General features: G+C 34.2%; 1 protein-coding gene and 2 non-coding genes across 3 annotated transcripts; 2 read left to right on the forward strand and 1 right to left on the reverse strand.

Moving 5' to 3' along the window:
* Positions 1-4977: 4977 nt before the first annotated feature.
* LOC122040729 (nucleoside diphosphate kinase 3-like) lies at positions 4978-9804 on the reverse strand. The gene is made up of 7 exons (XM_042600155.1): positions 9665-9804; positions 7787-7915; positions 7552-7589; positions 7409-7459; positions 6207-6374; positions 5883-5995; positions 4978-5272 (listed from the first exon to the last, which is right to left on the reverse strand). The coding sequence occupies exons 1-7, from the start codon at positions 9744-9746 to the stop codon at positions 5149-5151; spliced, it is 705 nt and encodes a 234-aa protein (XP_042456089.1). The 5' UTR covers positions 9747-9804; the 3' UTR covers positions 4978-5148.
* A 4089-nt stretch (positions 9805-13893) lies between these two features.
* Positions 13894-13966, forward strand: TRNAF-GAA. Its single transcript has one exon. It is a non-coding gene; the product is annotated as a tRNA-Phe (tRNA).
* A 91-nt stretch (positions 13967-14057) lies between these two features.
* TRNAF-GAA lies at positions 14058-14130 on the forward strand. The gene has a single exon. It is a non-coding gene; the product is annotated as a tRNA-Phe (tRNA).
* The last annotated feature ends 3618 nt before the right edge of the window (positions 14131-17748 follow it).

A 17748-nucleotide genomic window follows, 5' to 3' on the forward strand; every position in this document is an offset into this window, starting at 1 on the left:
AACTAGTATTTAATTTCCGCATCATACTAGTTAATTTTTCTTTGTATAAATACCAAATACAAGAGACATTTGATTCTTGTTTTTCGAATTTAATTTCGATGTTGTGTTCTTTTTCTTTTTTCCTTGTGATTTGATTGTTCCTTTTGGTTAACCTAGAGTTATATAAGAAAATTAAATATTATCTTTCCTTAAAAGGCTTTGTCTAGTCGGTGGTGGTTGCTCCTATATCCAAGAAGGTCAAGTGCCTCGCCATGTAGCACTGGAAACCAATTTTGGAAACTAATATTTAATTGAATTTATAACCTAGGTGATTTGGATCAAACGTGTTAAGTTTCGCAGGAGATCCAAATCTAAACCTAAAAGAACATATAAGTTAAACTTGGAATCAAACATGTTAAGTTCCGCAGGAGATACAAATTTAACTTAAAAGAACACATGGTAGCTAGGAAAGGTTCAGATCACGTACAAAATTTTTGTACAGTGGAACCATTAGGTTTTCCGAGTAGCAACCAACAGTGCTTAAAATGATTTCAGAAGATGATTCTAGTTTTCCTGAAAAAAAACTGAAGCATTTAATTTATTGGAGTAATACTTTCATTTGATTTGCATTCAATCTACATTTGATGAAACATGTCTTGGGAATTTCGAATGAATTGTCGTTGGCATTACAAAAGAAAGATCAGGATATTGTAAATGCAATGAATTTGGGACAAGTATGCAAACACTGACTCCAAAATATGAGAGAAGATGGTTGGGATTCATTTTTAGAAAAGGTTCATTATTTTTGTCAACAACATTACATTGATTGTCTCAAAATGGATGATATGTTCACACGTTAGACACCACGTGGTCATCCCCATTGTAATCCACCAAACGTGACAAATTTACATCACTATCGACTTGATTTATTCTATGGTGTTATTGATATGCAACTTCAAGAATTAAATGATCGTTTCTCAGAGGCAAGTACATAGTTACTTTTTTGTGCAACTTGTTTGTGTCCACAAAACTCTTTTTTGACTTTTGACAAGAAAAAATTGTTGCAACTGGGTGAGTTTTATCCATAAGATTCCTCAAGATTTGATCTTCTCGTACTTGATGATCAACTTGAAACTTATATGTGATATGTGTTCTAACAAAGTATTTCAAGGATTGAAAGGCCTCGGTGATCTTTCAGAGAAGTTAGTTATGTCAAAGAAAAGTATGGTCTATCCATTGTTTTTTAAGCTTTTAACATTGGCATTAATTTTACCAGTTGTGAGTGCGACGGTAGCGATAGTGTTTTTTTCCATGAGAATTATAAAAGACAGATTGCATAATCAAATGAGTGATAATTGGATGAATGATAATTTTATTGTCTATATAGAGAAAGATATATTTCTAACAGTTGATACGAAGCAATTATACAAAAGTTTCAAAATATGAAGACTCGAAAAGAATAATTGTAAGATAATTATGTTGTGGTGTTTGATTTCATGTTGTATGCTTTGTTAATAAAAGAATTAGCTTACTTAAAATCTTTACAACTCTCCTTTGAAATTAATTTATTCTTTAAAAAATTATGCAGTTCTGCTAATGCTGAATATGTCATGTTATCACTCATAAGCATAAGTTTTAGCTTCACATTTTGAATTTTGATAGCAAGTGCCAATTTGTCTAATTCATTTGCGTCTATTTCTATGCAGATTTCAATGTGGATGATGTTGGCTTGATGTTTGAAAATTATGAAGAACTTTTGAGTGTATCTCCTAGCCAAGAATCTTTTTGAAGAAGATGATGAAATAGATAGTTTTTGTGATATTAGGGAGGCAATCCGTTTGGACAAGCTCTTCGGGTTAGCTTTCATTTTGCCATTGGGGGTTTAATTATTATGTCAACTTCTATGCATCATATTCTGTTCTATTATATATTGAAACATGATTATCTATTCATTTCTCTGACTTTTTCCAATGAGGTACACTCAATATATATATTAGTTAGTCTTTGTTGATCTTTGATTTTATACAACAACAGCAACAACAACAACTAAGCCTTTTCCCACTAGGTGGGGTCGGCTGCATGATCCTTTTATACCATTGAACTCTATCTCCTACTATATCATTATCTATATTTAAATTATTTTTTTATTGTTGTTAGCCAAGTCTTTTTTGGTCTTCCTCTTTCTCGTTTGATATGCATGTTTATCATAGTTTCACATCATTTAACTGGAGCATTTATTGATCGTCTTAGTACATGTCTGTAACATCTTAAACGTGTTTCTTGGAATTTTTCCATTCATAATTTTACAATTATAAAATTTTAATTTTGTTTTACTTTATTAAATATATTATATTATTGCCTACACTCAACCAATATCCTAGTTTCGCCTTTGACACAAATCTCTAATGTGACGGGCTAGAAGCTTCTAAAGTACGATTTGTATTCTAGACATGCTCTGTTGTCGGTGGCAAAACTTCCAAAAAAGTACGATAAGATATGTAGATATGTCCTACTATAGGCCAACCGGAGGCCACTCGGCAGGGACGTCCCAATTCGATCGTAGTAAACAGAGCTATCGGTATGTCCTTCATTCAAATTTCCTGTTATCGGAAGACTACCTTTTATTTGACCGGACATGCCATCCGATCGGCAGGGATAGTGAGCCGGGAGATTTACTTGTCTCTTAATCCTAGTTGTAAGTTTTCAGAGGATGATCGCTCGGACGATCATATCCGACCAGCATTGGAGGCTCGTTTGGCCAACTTCACTTGATGACTATTTTAATTTTGACCTCTACATCAGTCGCACTTTCTTACTTTTAACTATCTTTAGTGGAGCCCTTTTTCATCACCCAGTAACCAATATTTAGATCTAACTGTGTAAGATACTAATAATTTGCTTTTCAACTGTTTTCCAAAGGTATAATTTAGAATTGCTGAGGCTTCACCGAGACAAGAGTCTTGTTTTCTGCATGATAACAACCTTTTAGTTTCTGACAGGTTTCGACCTTTTGTCGTCCAGGTACTTAATAAGATCATTGAGGACTTGTTTGATGCACATCCAATCAGCAAAAGAAAGCTCAAGGAGCTCTAGAACAAACCCCATCCAAAGTCTTTGCTGGGGATGTATTAGGTACCTTAGTTGCCACGGTTACGTTCTTCCCATTTAGGTCGGTAAAACACACCAAATGGTCAATTTTTGTTGGCATTATGGTAAAGCTTGTTTCAGAAAAAAATAATCTTGAGACGTTTTTACGTTGTCAAGCTTCTTGATGATCATACACTTTGATAATTGTAGTTCTTGGTAGAGGATAGTTAGAGAGCAGCATTTTGACTTGAAACCTATATGGCAAGTGTGAGAATTGATCGAGAAATTGACATGAAATTAACTTGGTGATTCAATCTATTTCGACATTCTGACATATTAGAAGATCTCTTAATATTTTAGAGTTTAGGGTTGAGTATTAAGAGGAACAGTAGAGGAATCTCAAATGGGATATGTATAATTTGTATTCTGAATTTACTTGATAGATAAACTAAAGTTAAAGATCATCTATTTTCAGGATTAGATCTAATCATAAATGATAAGAGAAATTATTCCTCATAATATAAATAGCAAGTTGAACCTAAGGTTTTCCTATTATTTCTGTAACATACCCATCAATTGAATAGTCTTATATCCATCTAAGTTGCATGGAGAAAATTTGCCAAGAAAATCAAGAACAATCAATTGCCTAACAAGACTATTCGTCCCAAGGGACTGACATAGATAAATACTATCTCATTTGCTGACACCGTAACTAGTTAAGAGTGCGTTTGGTTCAAGTTATCGAAAGTAGATCTCCTAGTCATTTTTTTTTAGATCAGGAGATGGATCACTTATAATTGTGGCCGGATTGTGACCACGATCTGTCCACAATTGATTGCGATCCCTTTTTGGATTCACCGCCCCCTCTAGATTATAGTTTGGTTCAGAGAGGGCGGCCGGAGCCGCTCGGAGGCCACTGGTGGTGGACAAGTGGCCAGGTTACTGGATGTCGAGTAGGAGTGGTTTCTGGCCGCCCTCTCCAAACTAAACTATAACCTGGAAGGGACGGTGAATCCAGGAAGGAATCGCAACTAATTACGACCGGATCACAACCACGATCCGACCGCAATTATGAGTAGTTCATCCTCTGATCCACAAAAAAATGGATCAGGAGATCTGCTCTCCATGTTATCATGCATAACCTTATATGATTATCAGGTAATCACATAATCAAGTTTATGGAGAATAAAATATAACCAAATGTTGTTTGGTTCAACTTAGATAATGCAACAAAAACTTATTTTTTTGAAGATTTTAATGAATAACCTATTTTAATATTTTACTGTATTACCCTTAGTTACAAAATCAATTATATATATTATTAGTATTATTAAACTCTACGTTTTTTTACCTTTTTTTTTTCACGTTTTTCTTTATTTTTATATGTATTGTTTACATTTTTTTTTTACATTTTTTAATTATTTTTTACATTTTTATTTTTTAAAATTTTTTTATATATTTTAATTTTTTAATGTTTTTTCTATTTTTTATTTTTTTATTTTTTATTATTTTTATGTTTTTTTTTATTTTTACGTTTTTTAGTTTTAAAGTTTTTTTTTATTACATTTTTTATGTTTTTTTAAAAATTTTTTAACGTGTTTTATATTTTTTTTACAATTTTTTAACCTTTTTTCCTATTTTTTATGTTTTTTTATTTTTTTACAATTTTTTTATTTTTTAATGTTTTTTTTTATTTTTTATTATTATTTTTTAACATTTTTTAAAATTTTTTTTAATGTTTTTCTTTTATCGGAAGATATTTTTGATAAAAAAATTCGTAGATCCCTTTTGCTGACGTATTAGACGTGAAATATTACTTGAAAATCATCGATTAATTAAATTAAATAGACAAAAGTTATAAAAGATAAGTTCCAATCAAACGCAGCTAATTGTCTAAAGCAACAATTAGAATGGAGAAGGAAGTGAAGCTTCACCTTTATTTTCCAGTGGGTTTTAGAAATTGTCACAGGATAGAGTTACTTATTAATAACATTAATTATTTCTTCGTGCTGCGCCGCACACGGCCTGCTCTATAGACTGAAAACTTTATAAGAATGTGAAGAACCAGAGAGACGAATCTCATCAATTGTCCCCGTAGATCCACTTCTCAGCATTGCTGGTGTAGGAAACTAATTCGCTTGGAGTGAACCACAGCTCAATTTCATCCTTGGCTGTTTCAGGACCATCGCTCCCATGGATGATATTTCTGCAATGAAATCTAATTTAATTTATTTTTTCCAATGAGAAGGAAAACACTATAGAACAACAAGAAACAACGTAATGGTAAAAAATATCCATGCTTATAAGCCACAGGTAAATGGAGTTCAGTTTCACACTACGAGCGCATATGCATTACTAAATATTTTCAATTAGTCACACGATATTCATAAGCCTCAAGGAGTAACAAAAAATACATGTATCTTTCTCATTTAAATATACATGGAAATGTCTTGGAACAATTATGGTAGTATATTTCAAGAAAAAGGCTTCAAAAAATTGATAAAACTTCCTCGAGTTGAGTTCTTTATTTTCCTTTTATCAACTTCCTCGAGTTGAGTGTTTTTTGTTTGATCCAGAACAGCTTTTGGTTGATCAGAGTCTATGTGGCAAAAATCACCTAAACCTACTAAAATTCTTTATGCAAAATAATATCCTAAAGAGGAAGATAAAAATAACCTAACCAAATAGGATATCTGGAATGAAGTGTACTATTTACCTGCTTTTCCAATATATATATTTTTCATATTTCCGTGTAAAACCATATTTTTGAGATCTCTTGGATGAAGAAGATAAAATAAAAACTTCTCAGCGCATACCTTCCAACAACAACAGCAAGATCACCTCTGATTGTGCCAGGTTCTGATTTTTGAGGATCAGTAGCACCAATTAACTTTCGACCATATTTTATGACCCCTTCCCCTTCCCAAACCTACAATTTAAATTGTTGATGGAATCAATGTCAATAAATGGAAAAACAGTAAATTGTGATCCCCTTCCCAAACCTACAATTTAAATTGTTGATGGAATCAATTTCAATAAATGGAAACACAGCAAATTGTGAATTGAATTGGGTTGGAAATGAGATCTAACTTCAATATCACAATAATCTTTGATGGAAGGTAACAAAACTGTTATCTTACCATTGCAACCACAGGGCCTGAGCTAAGAAAGTCACAAAGGCCATTAAAGAAAGGCCTTTCTTTAAGATCGTGGTAGTGTTTCTGGGCAAAATCTTTGGTAGGAATCACGACCTTTATTGCCACAAGCTTAAACCCTTTTCGTTCAAAACGAGATATAATCTCTGCAATCTGAAGAATAAAGAATGATCAGGTGTAGTAGAAGTGAAGAAAAAATATTGTTCAAGAGAGAAATAAAACAAAGTTCGGAAAACAATTTCTTCAACCATATAAGCAAAATTTGGCTATCAGTGCCTATCTTGGAATCTAGCACATGCCATGGTGTTAAGAGAAATCAAAGTTGCATTGCCAATGTGTAGCTCAAAATTATCATGAATATTCAGTGGAAGAATACTATCTTTATGCATGTATAACAACTCAATCCTAAGGTTAATTATTTGTTAGACTTCACATAGTTTGTTAACCATCTAAAAGATTTCAAACCATAAAAAATTTGAAAAACATAATTTTACTAGCATGTAGGATAGACATGTGATCTGAAATTATGTAGGACAGACATTAAATTTTTTTTGTAAAATTGCTAAATTCATCTATGATTATAAATAAAATCATAAAATTGATAATTAAAATTATCAAAAATCACATAATTAGGGAGTTATGATAATTAACCTAGCATATAGTTATCATAACTGATGGATGTTGTAAACATGTTGCCTTGATCTCATATCTCAACTACAATCTGTAATTATTATTTTCTTTATACATAGTCTCAGCATTTGTGGAAACATGTTAATAAGTTAGCCTAGAAGTTAGAGATTTTAGTTACTAAATTTATCATAAATTTTGAAGTTTTAACAATTATCACATATTATCAATTGTGTAATAAATCTAACAAGAAAATTAAATGAACATTTTTAATTATTTTTTTTAAAAAAAGTCTGCAGCATATTTGTTAAAATAAAAAAAAAAAATCATGTTTGACTATGCAATCAGCCCTCTAAGGAAATTCTATATGCTAGTAAATCTTGGATTTTCATTTTTGTTATATAAATACAAAAGTAGGGTGATAGGCAGACAAAAGTAGAAACGAAAAATGTCAATAGTAAAAAATAACAGCAATATTCAAATAAGTGAAACATTGGCCCAGGGTCTCAGTCAATGTTTATCTTCTGCTTATATATGAAATATCTAAAATGAAAACATACCAGCCCTCTTTGCACTCCGTCAGGCTTGATTGCAATGAATGTTCTCTCCAGCTTAAGTAAATATAGACCATTGTTAGAAAAAAAAAAAATTAATATTACAACATAGATACATAGCTCAATAAATCCATCTTCTGCACATTTACCTCTGCTGCATGTAGCTGTTGGTCTTGAAGCATGTACACTGCCAGCCAAACGAAAAAAGAAAGAATAAATAAGCATGCCACCAACTAAAAGCAGTACACAAGGAAAACCTATAATGTTTTCACCTCCAATTGAACGATCATTAGCACTTAGCAACATGCAAGGAATGTAAAAATGGACTTTTACACAAAAAATCTAATGTATAAAGTAATAAAAACACAAATATAGGATATTCACCTCCAGCAGGAACAGCCAGGGCACCATATAACCATCCTATTGATGTGCTTCCGGCACCAGCCTTATAAGAAAGAGAGCATGCTGATCCTCTGACAACGGTTGTGGTTGCTGCAGCTACTGCACGCCACTCTGGAGAATATATCAATTTGTCAGTTGAAAGTTAGAGTATGGTATGTGAGCAATTCGCAGTCAAACAAAAAACACTGACATCACTCTCATCATGCTTGTTCCTCAAAATGTTGCAGACTATGAATTGTAATCAATACACAAATGGCTAGTGAAACTGGACTAGTATAGTGCAATCTCTTGCATACACAATTATTTTTGGCAGCACTGTTATTGATCAAAAATATTTAACAAGCTCCACCATATCCAAAGGCAGACATGAGATCACCAAAACAAGGAGGGATGACGAGCCATAGAGAAGTTTAAAGGAATGAAATAAATAAAATAGACCTAAGAATGGCGCTAAGATGAGTGATCCAGATTTTTGTTATCCTTTACTGTTTAGTTGTACGAAATAAATGATTAAATTCCATGCTTACTATGGCATACGCTCCCTTGCTTTGCACCCTGTTAATAAATGGTTGCTTAGGAGCTTGGTGCGATGGTAAACAGGCAGACGAGTTTCTTAAGCAACGAGAGTTCAATTTTCATGCAAATAAACATCTACGGCACTTGAATCACTAGTGGTGTTAGGTCGTCCCCGGTGATCCACTTGTGCTTTCCAGATTTATCTGGCAGGTGGAAAACTCCTGTAGGACCGAACCTGCCACCTCCAAATGAATGAAGGCAAAAATACCTAGACACTTCTTTTTTGTAGAAATATTATAACAAAAGTGAAGAGCTATGAAGTACAAACAAACTACATGGAGCATTTAATAAATCTGTGATTAGTGGAAGCTACTAGGTTGATTATGCCCAATAATTTTCTGTACAGTATATCATAATAAGCGAGTAGTATACTTTAATAAAACTTAAGTGAACTCCAATTCTAGAGGGATCACAGAAAGAGGAACAAGATAAAGGTATTGAAGTTTTTAAAAGTAAGACACCAATAATTGTGTTCCCCATTCTATTTATTTCAGAAGCCAGGATGGCCAAGTCCCTTGTCTCAGTTATCCTACCATGATGGTCCACTTATCACCCCGGTAGTATGAGCAAGTGCAAGGTGATTTGAGGTTGTACTTGTGCCATTGTCATCAAGTGTATGCCCAGTGAATCTAATTGCTCCATATCTAGATCATATTTGTGTACTTCTCCAATTCAAAAAATAAAAAAAATTAAAAATCCTCTACGCCTGTTTATTTTTTTGAAGAAAGCAAATCAAAGTTCCAAAAGCATATGTCCAATCAATTTCTATTAACTAGCCTTTTCCAATTCGATTGGAAATATAAATGAGTCCGTAATGGAACAGAGAAATAAGATACTATTCACGAAATATCTCTAACTAATGATGAAGAAACAGACCAACAGAACAAAAGCATTCGTCCAATCAGTTTCTGTAGGTTTACATTTTTCCAATTCGTTTTGAAACATTTTTTTTTTTTTAAAAAAAACATAATATTTTAAGCACGTATGGTCATAACAATTCAACAAAATTCACATTTTTCCAAACAGACGCAACCCAAACGCGAGATTTGAGATCCAGATAATTAAGAGTCGCATTCTACACTCCGAAAGATAACAAAGTGCACTTATCTTTTGTAGTAGAAATAAATTTTTACAGAAAACACGATCTAAAAACAATCAATTAAGCTCCACGCCTGTTCATACGAATAGATAACAAAACACGATCTCAAAGAGTCAAAGTCCAAGAGAAAGGCTACTCTGAAACCTCAACAGAAAAGGCAGGAAAAAAAAAACTAGAGAACTCACGGCCGGGAGAAGAAGAGGTCCGAGAGGACGAAAGGAGACTCCTCGCCGCCCTCGAGACAGATCGGAGGATCTGAGAGTTCATCGAGACCACGGAGAGAAGAGATGGCGTCGCTGCTTCGAGTGGCTCTCGTCGGTTTACTCGTTGCGAGTTTCCTCCCTTTTTAAAGGCTAGGGTTATTTGGGACGGGTTCTCTCACTTTACACTTTTACCCTTCCCAAACATTTTACGAATCTATTAATTTCGAGGCTCTTAGCGGCGGTTCGGCGAGTAATAATGTAAATGAGGTAATGGCAATATAGTCATTAAGGCCAAATAAGACAGGAGTGGTCCGAGCCGGAATTCGACGATTGGGCACTTCGATAACAAGAGTAACGTTATTGCGGTTAGGAAAGCACACGTGGCCCGATTGTAATGGAGTCGCACTGGCGCATCGGTGCGGTTCGTTACTTGGCGTGGATTATGCGGTTCCTTTATACGTACGGTGGGCATTGGATGCCATCATCATTATATTTATATATCATAGATATAAAAGGTTTATAACAGAAGGAATAGATGCAATTATGGGGACGACGTCAGACGTGACACGTGGAGCATGCTGAATGGTTGAGTTCCTGATTTTTTAGTTTATTGTTTATAAAAATAAAATAACAAGTTAAAAATTTAATAAATAAATATTTTCCATATTATTTATCTTTAATAATGTATGTTTTAATAAAGAACTTAATAGACCCTACTTAGCATGTTTTGGATAATAATCTATTTAATAAGTCTAATCCACTGGATATTGTTTATCTATTTTGAATAATAAATTATCTTACTAAATTTATATGAAGCAGGGATAACTCAGTTGGGAGAACGGTAGACTGAAAGTCACATGTTCGATTTACATTCACTGCATTTTATTTATTTATTTTATATAAGAACGAATTTGTATTTTATTTTTTAAAATTATTTGATAAGATAAATGAGTAAGTTAAATCAAAATTTAAAAAAAAATCAATAGTTTCATCTTAATAATATTTTTCAAGTTGATCTAAAATATTCATTAATTAGGTAAAAATCATATAATTTATATATTGACTTTTTTAGTTAATTGAGTCAATCCTAATTAGGTCAAGTTATTGTGAGTTGAATTAGAGTTTGACTAGTTAGTATGGAGATGACTACTTTAATGGCACTAGTTCCCACTTTTTTTTTTGTTTTTTTTCCAAAATGACAAGTTGATTGCACTAGTTAAGAAATGCTTTTCGGCACAATTAATTGAATTAAAAGATTAAAAAAATATCTAGATATATATATTTTTTTAAAAAGAACTTGAAAATTGTATCCCATGGTTTGGTTAAAGCAATTTGGACCAATTTGTTCTTTTAATTATATATTAGTAAAGAATTCAAACATCCATAAGTTTTAAGATATTTTCACGTCGATTTCAACCACTTGGGAAAAAATAGGATGTAATCGAGCTGACCCGAGCTGAATTCTTGCATGTTTGAGTTTGACTCATTTATAATCGAGTCGAGCTCAAGCTTTATTTAATGAATATATTCATGGCTCGCGAGCTTATTCGAGTTTTTATCGAACCTAAACGAGTTTAATAAATATAAATTATAAATTTAAATATTCATTAAAAACTAAATTATATATTTAAAAAATATATAATATTCTTGTTAAAATTTATAAATTTATTCTAATAAATAAATTTAATATATTTATCTATGTTTTTCATAAGTAGAGTGTAAAATCTATAAATTCAATATCAAAACTATTATTATTTTTATTTAAAAATTGATTCATGAGCTTAACGAATATGTTCACGAGCTAATGAGCCGAATATGATGAAGCTTGAGCTTGGTTTGTTTATCTTAACGAGCCTAATTAAATAAGTTCAAACGAACTTTTATCGAATCGAGCTTCGAATAGCTCACGAGCGGCTTGACTCATTTACACCCCTAGGAAAATATGCAAACATGGATTATGACAACTTTCATAGTCAATAAGGGGGCGCTTGATTCGCATAAGAGAATAGAAATGAGAATGAGATTGATAGAGGTGGAGAATAAGAATAGAGGGGTTTCACTCTGAACAGTATTTTTTCCCATTTCCCTAATTTTACTTAGTAATGACCCATTTCCATATTTAGGGGATTGAATCCGTGGAACTCACCATCAATCCCCCAAACCAAACACCAATTTTTAATCTTTTCTCATTTCCCACTCCCATTCCATCAAACCAAACACCCCCTAAGAGAAAATTGTATATTTATCTTAGCAGCGGCTGGAAAATTTTTATAGGATCGGATTGGTTGTCTCAAGTTTAGTGTTATCTGGTTCATCATTTTATCCTCTAGTCACTTGACAGTATGATATAAGTTGATCCCGTAATTTACCTCTTTCATATAATCTAGAGACGAATTGTAAAGAACGTCTGGGATGAGTGTAATCATATTTTGCTACCAAAGAGAAAATTGTATTAGAGTCAACGATTAGAATAAGATATATAGATCATAAGATCAAAAACTTTGAAGGAAAAAAATTCATGAAAAGTTATGATTCTATAGTTCAAAAGCCACGCCAAGGCACCTAATGAATTCCTCGTATATCGAGAGTTTGAATCTCAAGGTTAACTAGGAATGTGTCAACCGAGTTTGAACTATTGAGATAACTGGACCTCTAGGCCATCGGGCTCCTCGCGTTTCCAGATTTACCCAACAAATCAGGGGATCAGAAGTAGGGTTGTAAATGAACAAAGCGTTTGTGAACAAGATTGATATTCGGCTTGGTAAGAACTTCTTTATGTTCATTCAATATACATAAGATTAATTAAACAAACAATTTTGAACAGCTCATTAAGCTAAACAAACAAGTTTGAACACATATGTGTTCAGCTCGTTAACGTTCGTGAATAATGTTTATGAACAACATTCATGAACAAGTTCATGAATCATATTCATTAATAAAACTCTTTTCAATATGCTAAATAAACAATAAAATAAAATAAAATAAATAAATTTAAATTATCAAGTTCAATAACCAATCAAACAACTAAAAGTTTCAAACAATCAAATAAACTTGAATTGAGAGCTTGATAACATCTAAATAAACCAACCTTGAACCAAGCTTTAATTGAGAGCTTGATAACATTTAAACAAACCAAGCTTAGGTCAAGCTTCAAACAAGCTCAACCTTATAAAAAATAAATCAAATCAAGTTTGAATACTCATTTCAAAAGCTCGGTTCATTTTAAGCTCAGCTCGACTCGGCTCGGCTCGGCTCGACTACCTTATCAAATAAATTTGAACACCTTAAAGCTCAGCTCGACTCGACTTGTTTATAGTCCTAATCAGAAGACCGCGTGTATACATGGATTAAAAATAATCAATACTGAGCAATACAATATTATTTTATTAGAATTGCTGCAAGATTTATGGAAAATAATGGGGAGCATGTTGATTTTTAACTTTATTATTTATAAAAATTAAAAATAACAAGTTATTTTTTTTTAAAAAAAAGAGAGATATTTTTCATATTATTTTATCTTTAATAATGTATGTTTTAATAATGATACTTACTCAATAATGTATTTAATACATCTGATCCACTAGATATGGTTAATGTAGTTTGAATTGTTCAAGTAGTTTGGAAGAACATCCTACACCATTCAACCTCTTTGGACCTTTCGATTTGAGGGGTGATTTCTTCCCGTGAGATACAAATCTAGAACGTTGACGGTTGGACGATAAAATACTTATACTTTTAGATTTATACTTTTAGATTTACTTTAATAGTCAATGGATAACTTCGATTGGGATGGATTGGTAGAATTAGTAAAAGCTGAATACATGTTTCCATAAATCGGATCAACTCAATTACTTTGTTTGTCTCGTGCAAATTATTTAACATACTTGGCTCGTTTGATTGGTTTGATCCACTTAATCTATTTGAACTATGTAAGGTCTTGAGTTAATAACTAAATTATCTAGCTCTCTCGAATTGACCAATCAACTCGACTTGACTGTACGACTGATTCAACCAATTGACTAACTAAAGGGTGAGCATCTATGACCACCAAATTGATTCGAATAAAAAAATCATTTATTTTGATTAATTTGTATTTATTTTATAATCAATGCATTTAAATCCAATTAAACTAAAAAATTAGAGTAGTTGGACTAACACGAATTTAAATTCTCTTTATAGAATAATTATATAGCTTATTAGATTTATATAAAGCGGGGATAGCTCAGTTGGGAGAGTGTCAGACTGAAGATCTGAAGGTCGCGTGTTCGATCCACGCTCACCGCAAATATTTTCGTCGGCATTTTTTAGGTTATCTTGAATATTCACTCAATTGGATAAAATTGAATAATTATATAGCTTATTAAATTTATATAAAGCGGGGATAGCTCAGTTGGGAGAGCGTCAGACTGAAGATCTGAAGGTCGCGTGTTCGATCCATGCTCGCCGCAAATATTTTCGTCAACATTTTTTTAGGTTATCTTGAATATTCACTCAATTGGATAAAATTCACAACTAGGTCAAGATGATGGATGGTTGACTTGATACGAGTTAATTGAATCTACCTAAACTAACCCTATATTAATTTTTTTATTACTAACAACTTATTATTTAATATCCTTGCAACCCCTCCCATGTGGTTGTTAGGATCCATGTGAGCAAGCAGGAGGGGGGAGGGGGTGAACTCTTGTCTCACAACTTCTACTAAGAATTTTTTTTTCTTGGAAACCTTCTAAAGACAGAAAATTTTCTTACAAATTTGAGCATAATAATACAATAAGAAAATAAGAATACAGACATAAATAAAATCGAAAGTGATTTTATAATGAAGAACCTTGTTTTGTTGGCTCTTTTCTAACTTGAGATTATCTCATGGTGGTAGAAAATGTAGCCGCACTTTCTCTCCAAACCCTCAAGAACTGACTCTTAAAATCTCCTCAAGAACCTTCTTTTATAGCCTTCAAGTCAGGACTGTTGCACCTATCAATCGACTAACCTTACCCATCAATCGATTGATATGTTGAATCTTACCATTGAAATTTATAGGATGACACTTTCTCGGTCTGTTTAAATATTATCAGTCGATTGATGAAATTCATCAGTCGACTCTAACAATCAAATCGATTTGCTTCCGTTCATTTATAATTGTCATCAATCGATTGATGCAATTTATCAATCGACAAGTTCTATCAGTTGAGTCTAACAACCAAATCAGCTTGCATTTATTTGTTTTCTAAAGCCATCATTTGATTGATAAACCCATCAGTTGACTGATACTTGAGTTTGGCAAACATAGATCTTTGAACGGGTTTCGTTTCATGATGAAAATTACTTCGTTCTTATATCTGAGTAAAAAATTATGACATTCAGAAGTTTATTTTATTAGGACTTTCTCGTCTCATGTTAACTTCATGTTAGACTTCCGACTGCCAAGTGTCCAGTAAATCGTGACCCACTTGGACTTTCTGTCTCGTGCCAAGTGTTCAACTCTTAGCTTACCCACTTTGAATTTAACCTAATTCCTAATAAGGTTTGCCTAGTTCCCAACTAGGTCTTCCACTACCTAGCCTCATTAGTATTATATTTGAGAGATATCCTAAGACAATCGCCTTTGAAGTTGTATCTGTAAAATATCGAAAAAGGACGAATAACCATGAGGAAAATTTTCAGGATTTTTTAGGAATTTTAGAGAATTTTTCGGAGCTCGTTTGACGAGTTTAAGGAGATAAATTTATAGGCTTGGGAAAAGCCTGTTTGGAAATACTCAAAATTGAGAGTTGATTGAGAAACTAACCTAGGGTTTAATTAAAGAACCTAAGTTATAAAAGTTTCCCTTCTCTTTATACCCGTGCCCTAAACCCTCACCGCCCCATCTCCTTCTCTTCATCTCATCGCCGACCCCTTCCTTTTCCCCGATCCCTTTGCCTTCCCCAACTCGATGACGTCGCTTCCTCTTCTCCCATGCGTACAAAACGCATAGGCCGAGGAAGCCCGAGCCTATCTCCCTTATGTATCTCAGCCAACGCCGCTTTCTTCTCTTCCGATTCACCACCATTGGCCGAACGATCGTCTTCTTCTCCAATCCGTCGATTTCACGCATCTTGCAACACCAATCGGGTTCCTCTTCGCCCGAGCCCTAGTTTTCCAGATGTCATTGTCTTGTTGCCCGATCACGACCGCCAGCATCTCAGGTGCTTGATCGCCCAATATCGTCGACGCTCAATCGCTTGGTACCACCCAGCATCGGCTGATCACCGCCCCGCTGCCCTGGTTCTCCACCACAGAAACTTTCAGAAATCATCAGAGGAGAAGTTATAGATCTGATTTGGGTAAGGATTTTCGGTTCTGGGTTAGGCTTGTAGAGATTGGGTTTTGATTTCAGTTGTGCTAACTAGGAATGATTGTTCCTGGTAGTAGCCTCGTAGTATCTCAGGCCACTGATCTCCAACAACAGGCACCTTCAGTTAACAAATTTTGACAACTGTGCTACCTGGCTATGGATCAACAGAAGTGGCTTTATGTTGAGGTAAAGTGTAGAGAAATCGATTCTTACTATAGCTTATACCTAGAATTGAAGATAGGAAAAAATTTGGAATGATTGATCCAAGTGGTTGTTGTGATAATAGGGTTAAACTAGTCTAACTCTAGTGGGTGGTTAATTAATGATCGTACTTCGATTAGGAGTTACCCTAAATAGGTTTGAAGGATTTTATTTAGCTGTTTGCTATATATGTTATTACATAAATAAATTATGTGATCGCAGGACTTTGATTTGACACGGGCGTCTCGATGTAGGATTTCTGGATACGATCTTCTTTTGATGCGGGTACCTTTGACTTATCTTTTTGATATTGTCATTCTGATATGCTTAGTGAGTTATAACTAGTAGTAATAGTTATGCTGATATCTGCTTGGTATGTCACTACTTGATACCCGTAGTATACCTATTTTGTTATCTATTGTGCATTTATGTATGTTCTTTTTGATTCTTACCATGTGTACTTATGTAGTGACATACAATATGTTACCGGATACATGTCTAGCTACTAGATATACTTGGCTTGTGTACCCAGTTTTATTACTTGGCATGTGTACCTAGGTTTATCATCTGGCATGTGTACCTAGATTATTGTTATAGACTTGGTTTCCTTTTTGGTACACATTATGAGGAGGTTGGTATTTTCAGGATTTACATGCTTAGTGTCATGCACCATTTTGCATGATTGCAGGCTGTGTGATTGTCGGCTCCATTATTGTTGAGCACATCGCCAGTTACATGACCTGCACACACACAACTATAGGACCGTTGCAGCCGGCTAGAAGGGGGGTTGAATAGCCTTGTAAAAATAAAACACAACCCTTCCCGACTTTTCAAACTAACACTTGCATATAAAATAGAAAAGCAATAAATCAAAACAGAAAAAGATGAGGCACCAGATGTTTACTTGGTTACAACCGAGGAGGTTGTTAATCCAAGGAAAATGATCACACTACTATCTCCTTCAGGCGGAGAAGCCTCTTTTACAGTAATGTAGGCACAGAAAGAAAGAAGCTAATCCAAACAGTGGAGGCACACATGCGGTGTTACAATTTCTGAACTTATTGAAAAGCTTCTGGACCAAGATTATATTTATAGCCTTGGTCGGGGCGCCTAGAAGGGTTCCGGGCGCCAGGGGGGGATAAGTTTTATCCTCCAACATTCAGATCGAGATAAATCTCGATCTGGTCAACATTCAAGGTCTGGGCGTCCGGAAGCATTCCGGGCGCCCCGGAGCCCAAAGTCAACATAAGTTGACTTTTTCATCCGGAACCTCTTCTCCGGTTCTGTCCCGCCTCGGTCCGGTTCTTCTACTTCAGATCCGCTTGCTTGGGTGATCTCTGCCATCCGGAAAGGGGCTCACCCGAACCCAGCTTCCGGTCTTCTCGAGCGGGCTTCCCTCCGGCTTCTCGTCCCTCGGAATCGCCGCGTGTTTCCTTCTCGTCCGCCAGTGTACTCATCCGCAGTCTTCATCCCTCAGACGCACCGCGTGTCGTCCTTCTCACTAGCTGCGTCTCTTGCTCCTCGAGTA

The sequence above is a fragment of the Zingiber officinale genome, chromosome 2A (genome assembly GCF_018446385.1).
Source record: "Zingiber officinale cultivar Zhangliang chromosome 2A, Zo_v1.1, whole genome shotgun sequence".
NCBI classification, from domain to species: domain Eukaryota; kingdom Viridiplantae; phylum Streptophyta; class Magnoliopsida; order Zingiberales; family Zingiberaceae; genus Zingiber; species Zingiber officinale.

Excerpts from the sequence above, each read along its gene's own strand:
- LOC122040729 (XM_042600155.1), bottom strand. The coding sequence starts at position 9,746 with ATGAACTCTCAGATCCTCCGATCTGTCTCGAGGGCGGCGAGGAGTCTC. Across the intron at positions 7,460-7,551 it reads AACAGCTACATGCAGCAGAG|CTGGAGAGAACATTCATTGC; the intron begins GTAAATGTGCAG and ends TATTTACTTAAG. Across the intron at positions 6,375-7,408 it reads ACGGAGTGCAAAGAGGGCTG|ATTGCAGAGATTATATCTCG; the intron begins GTATGTTTTCAT and ends TTTATTCTTCAG.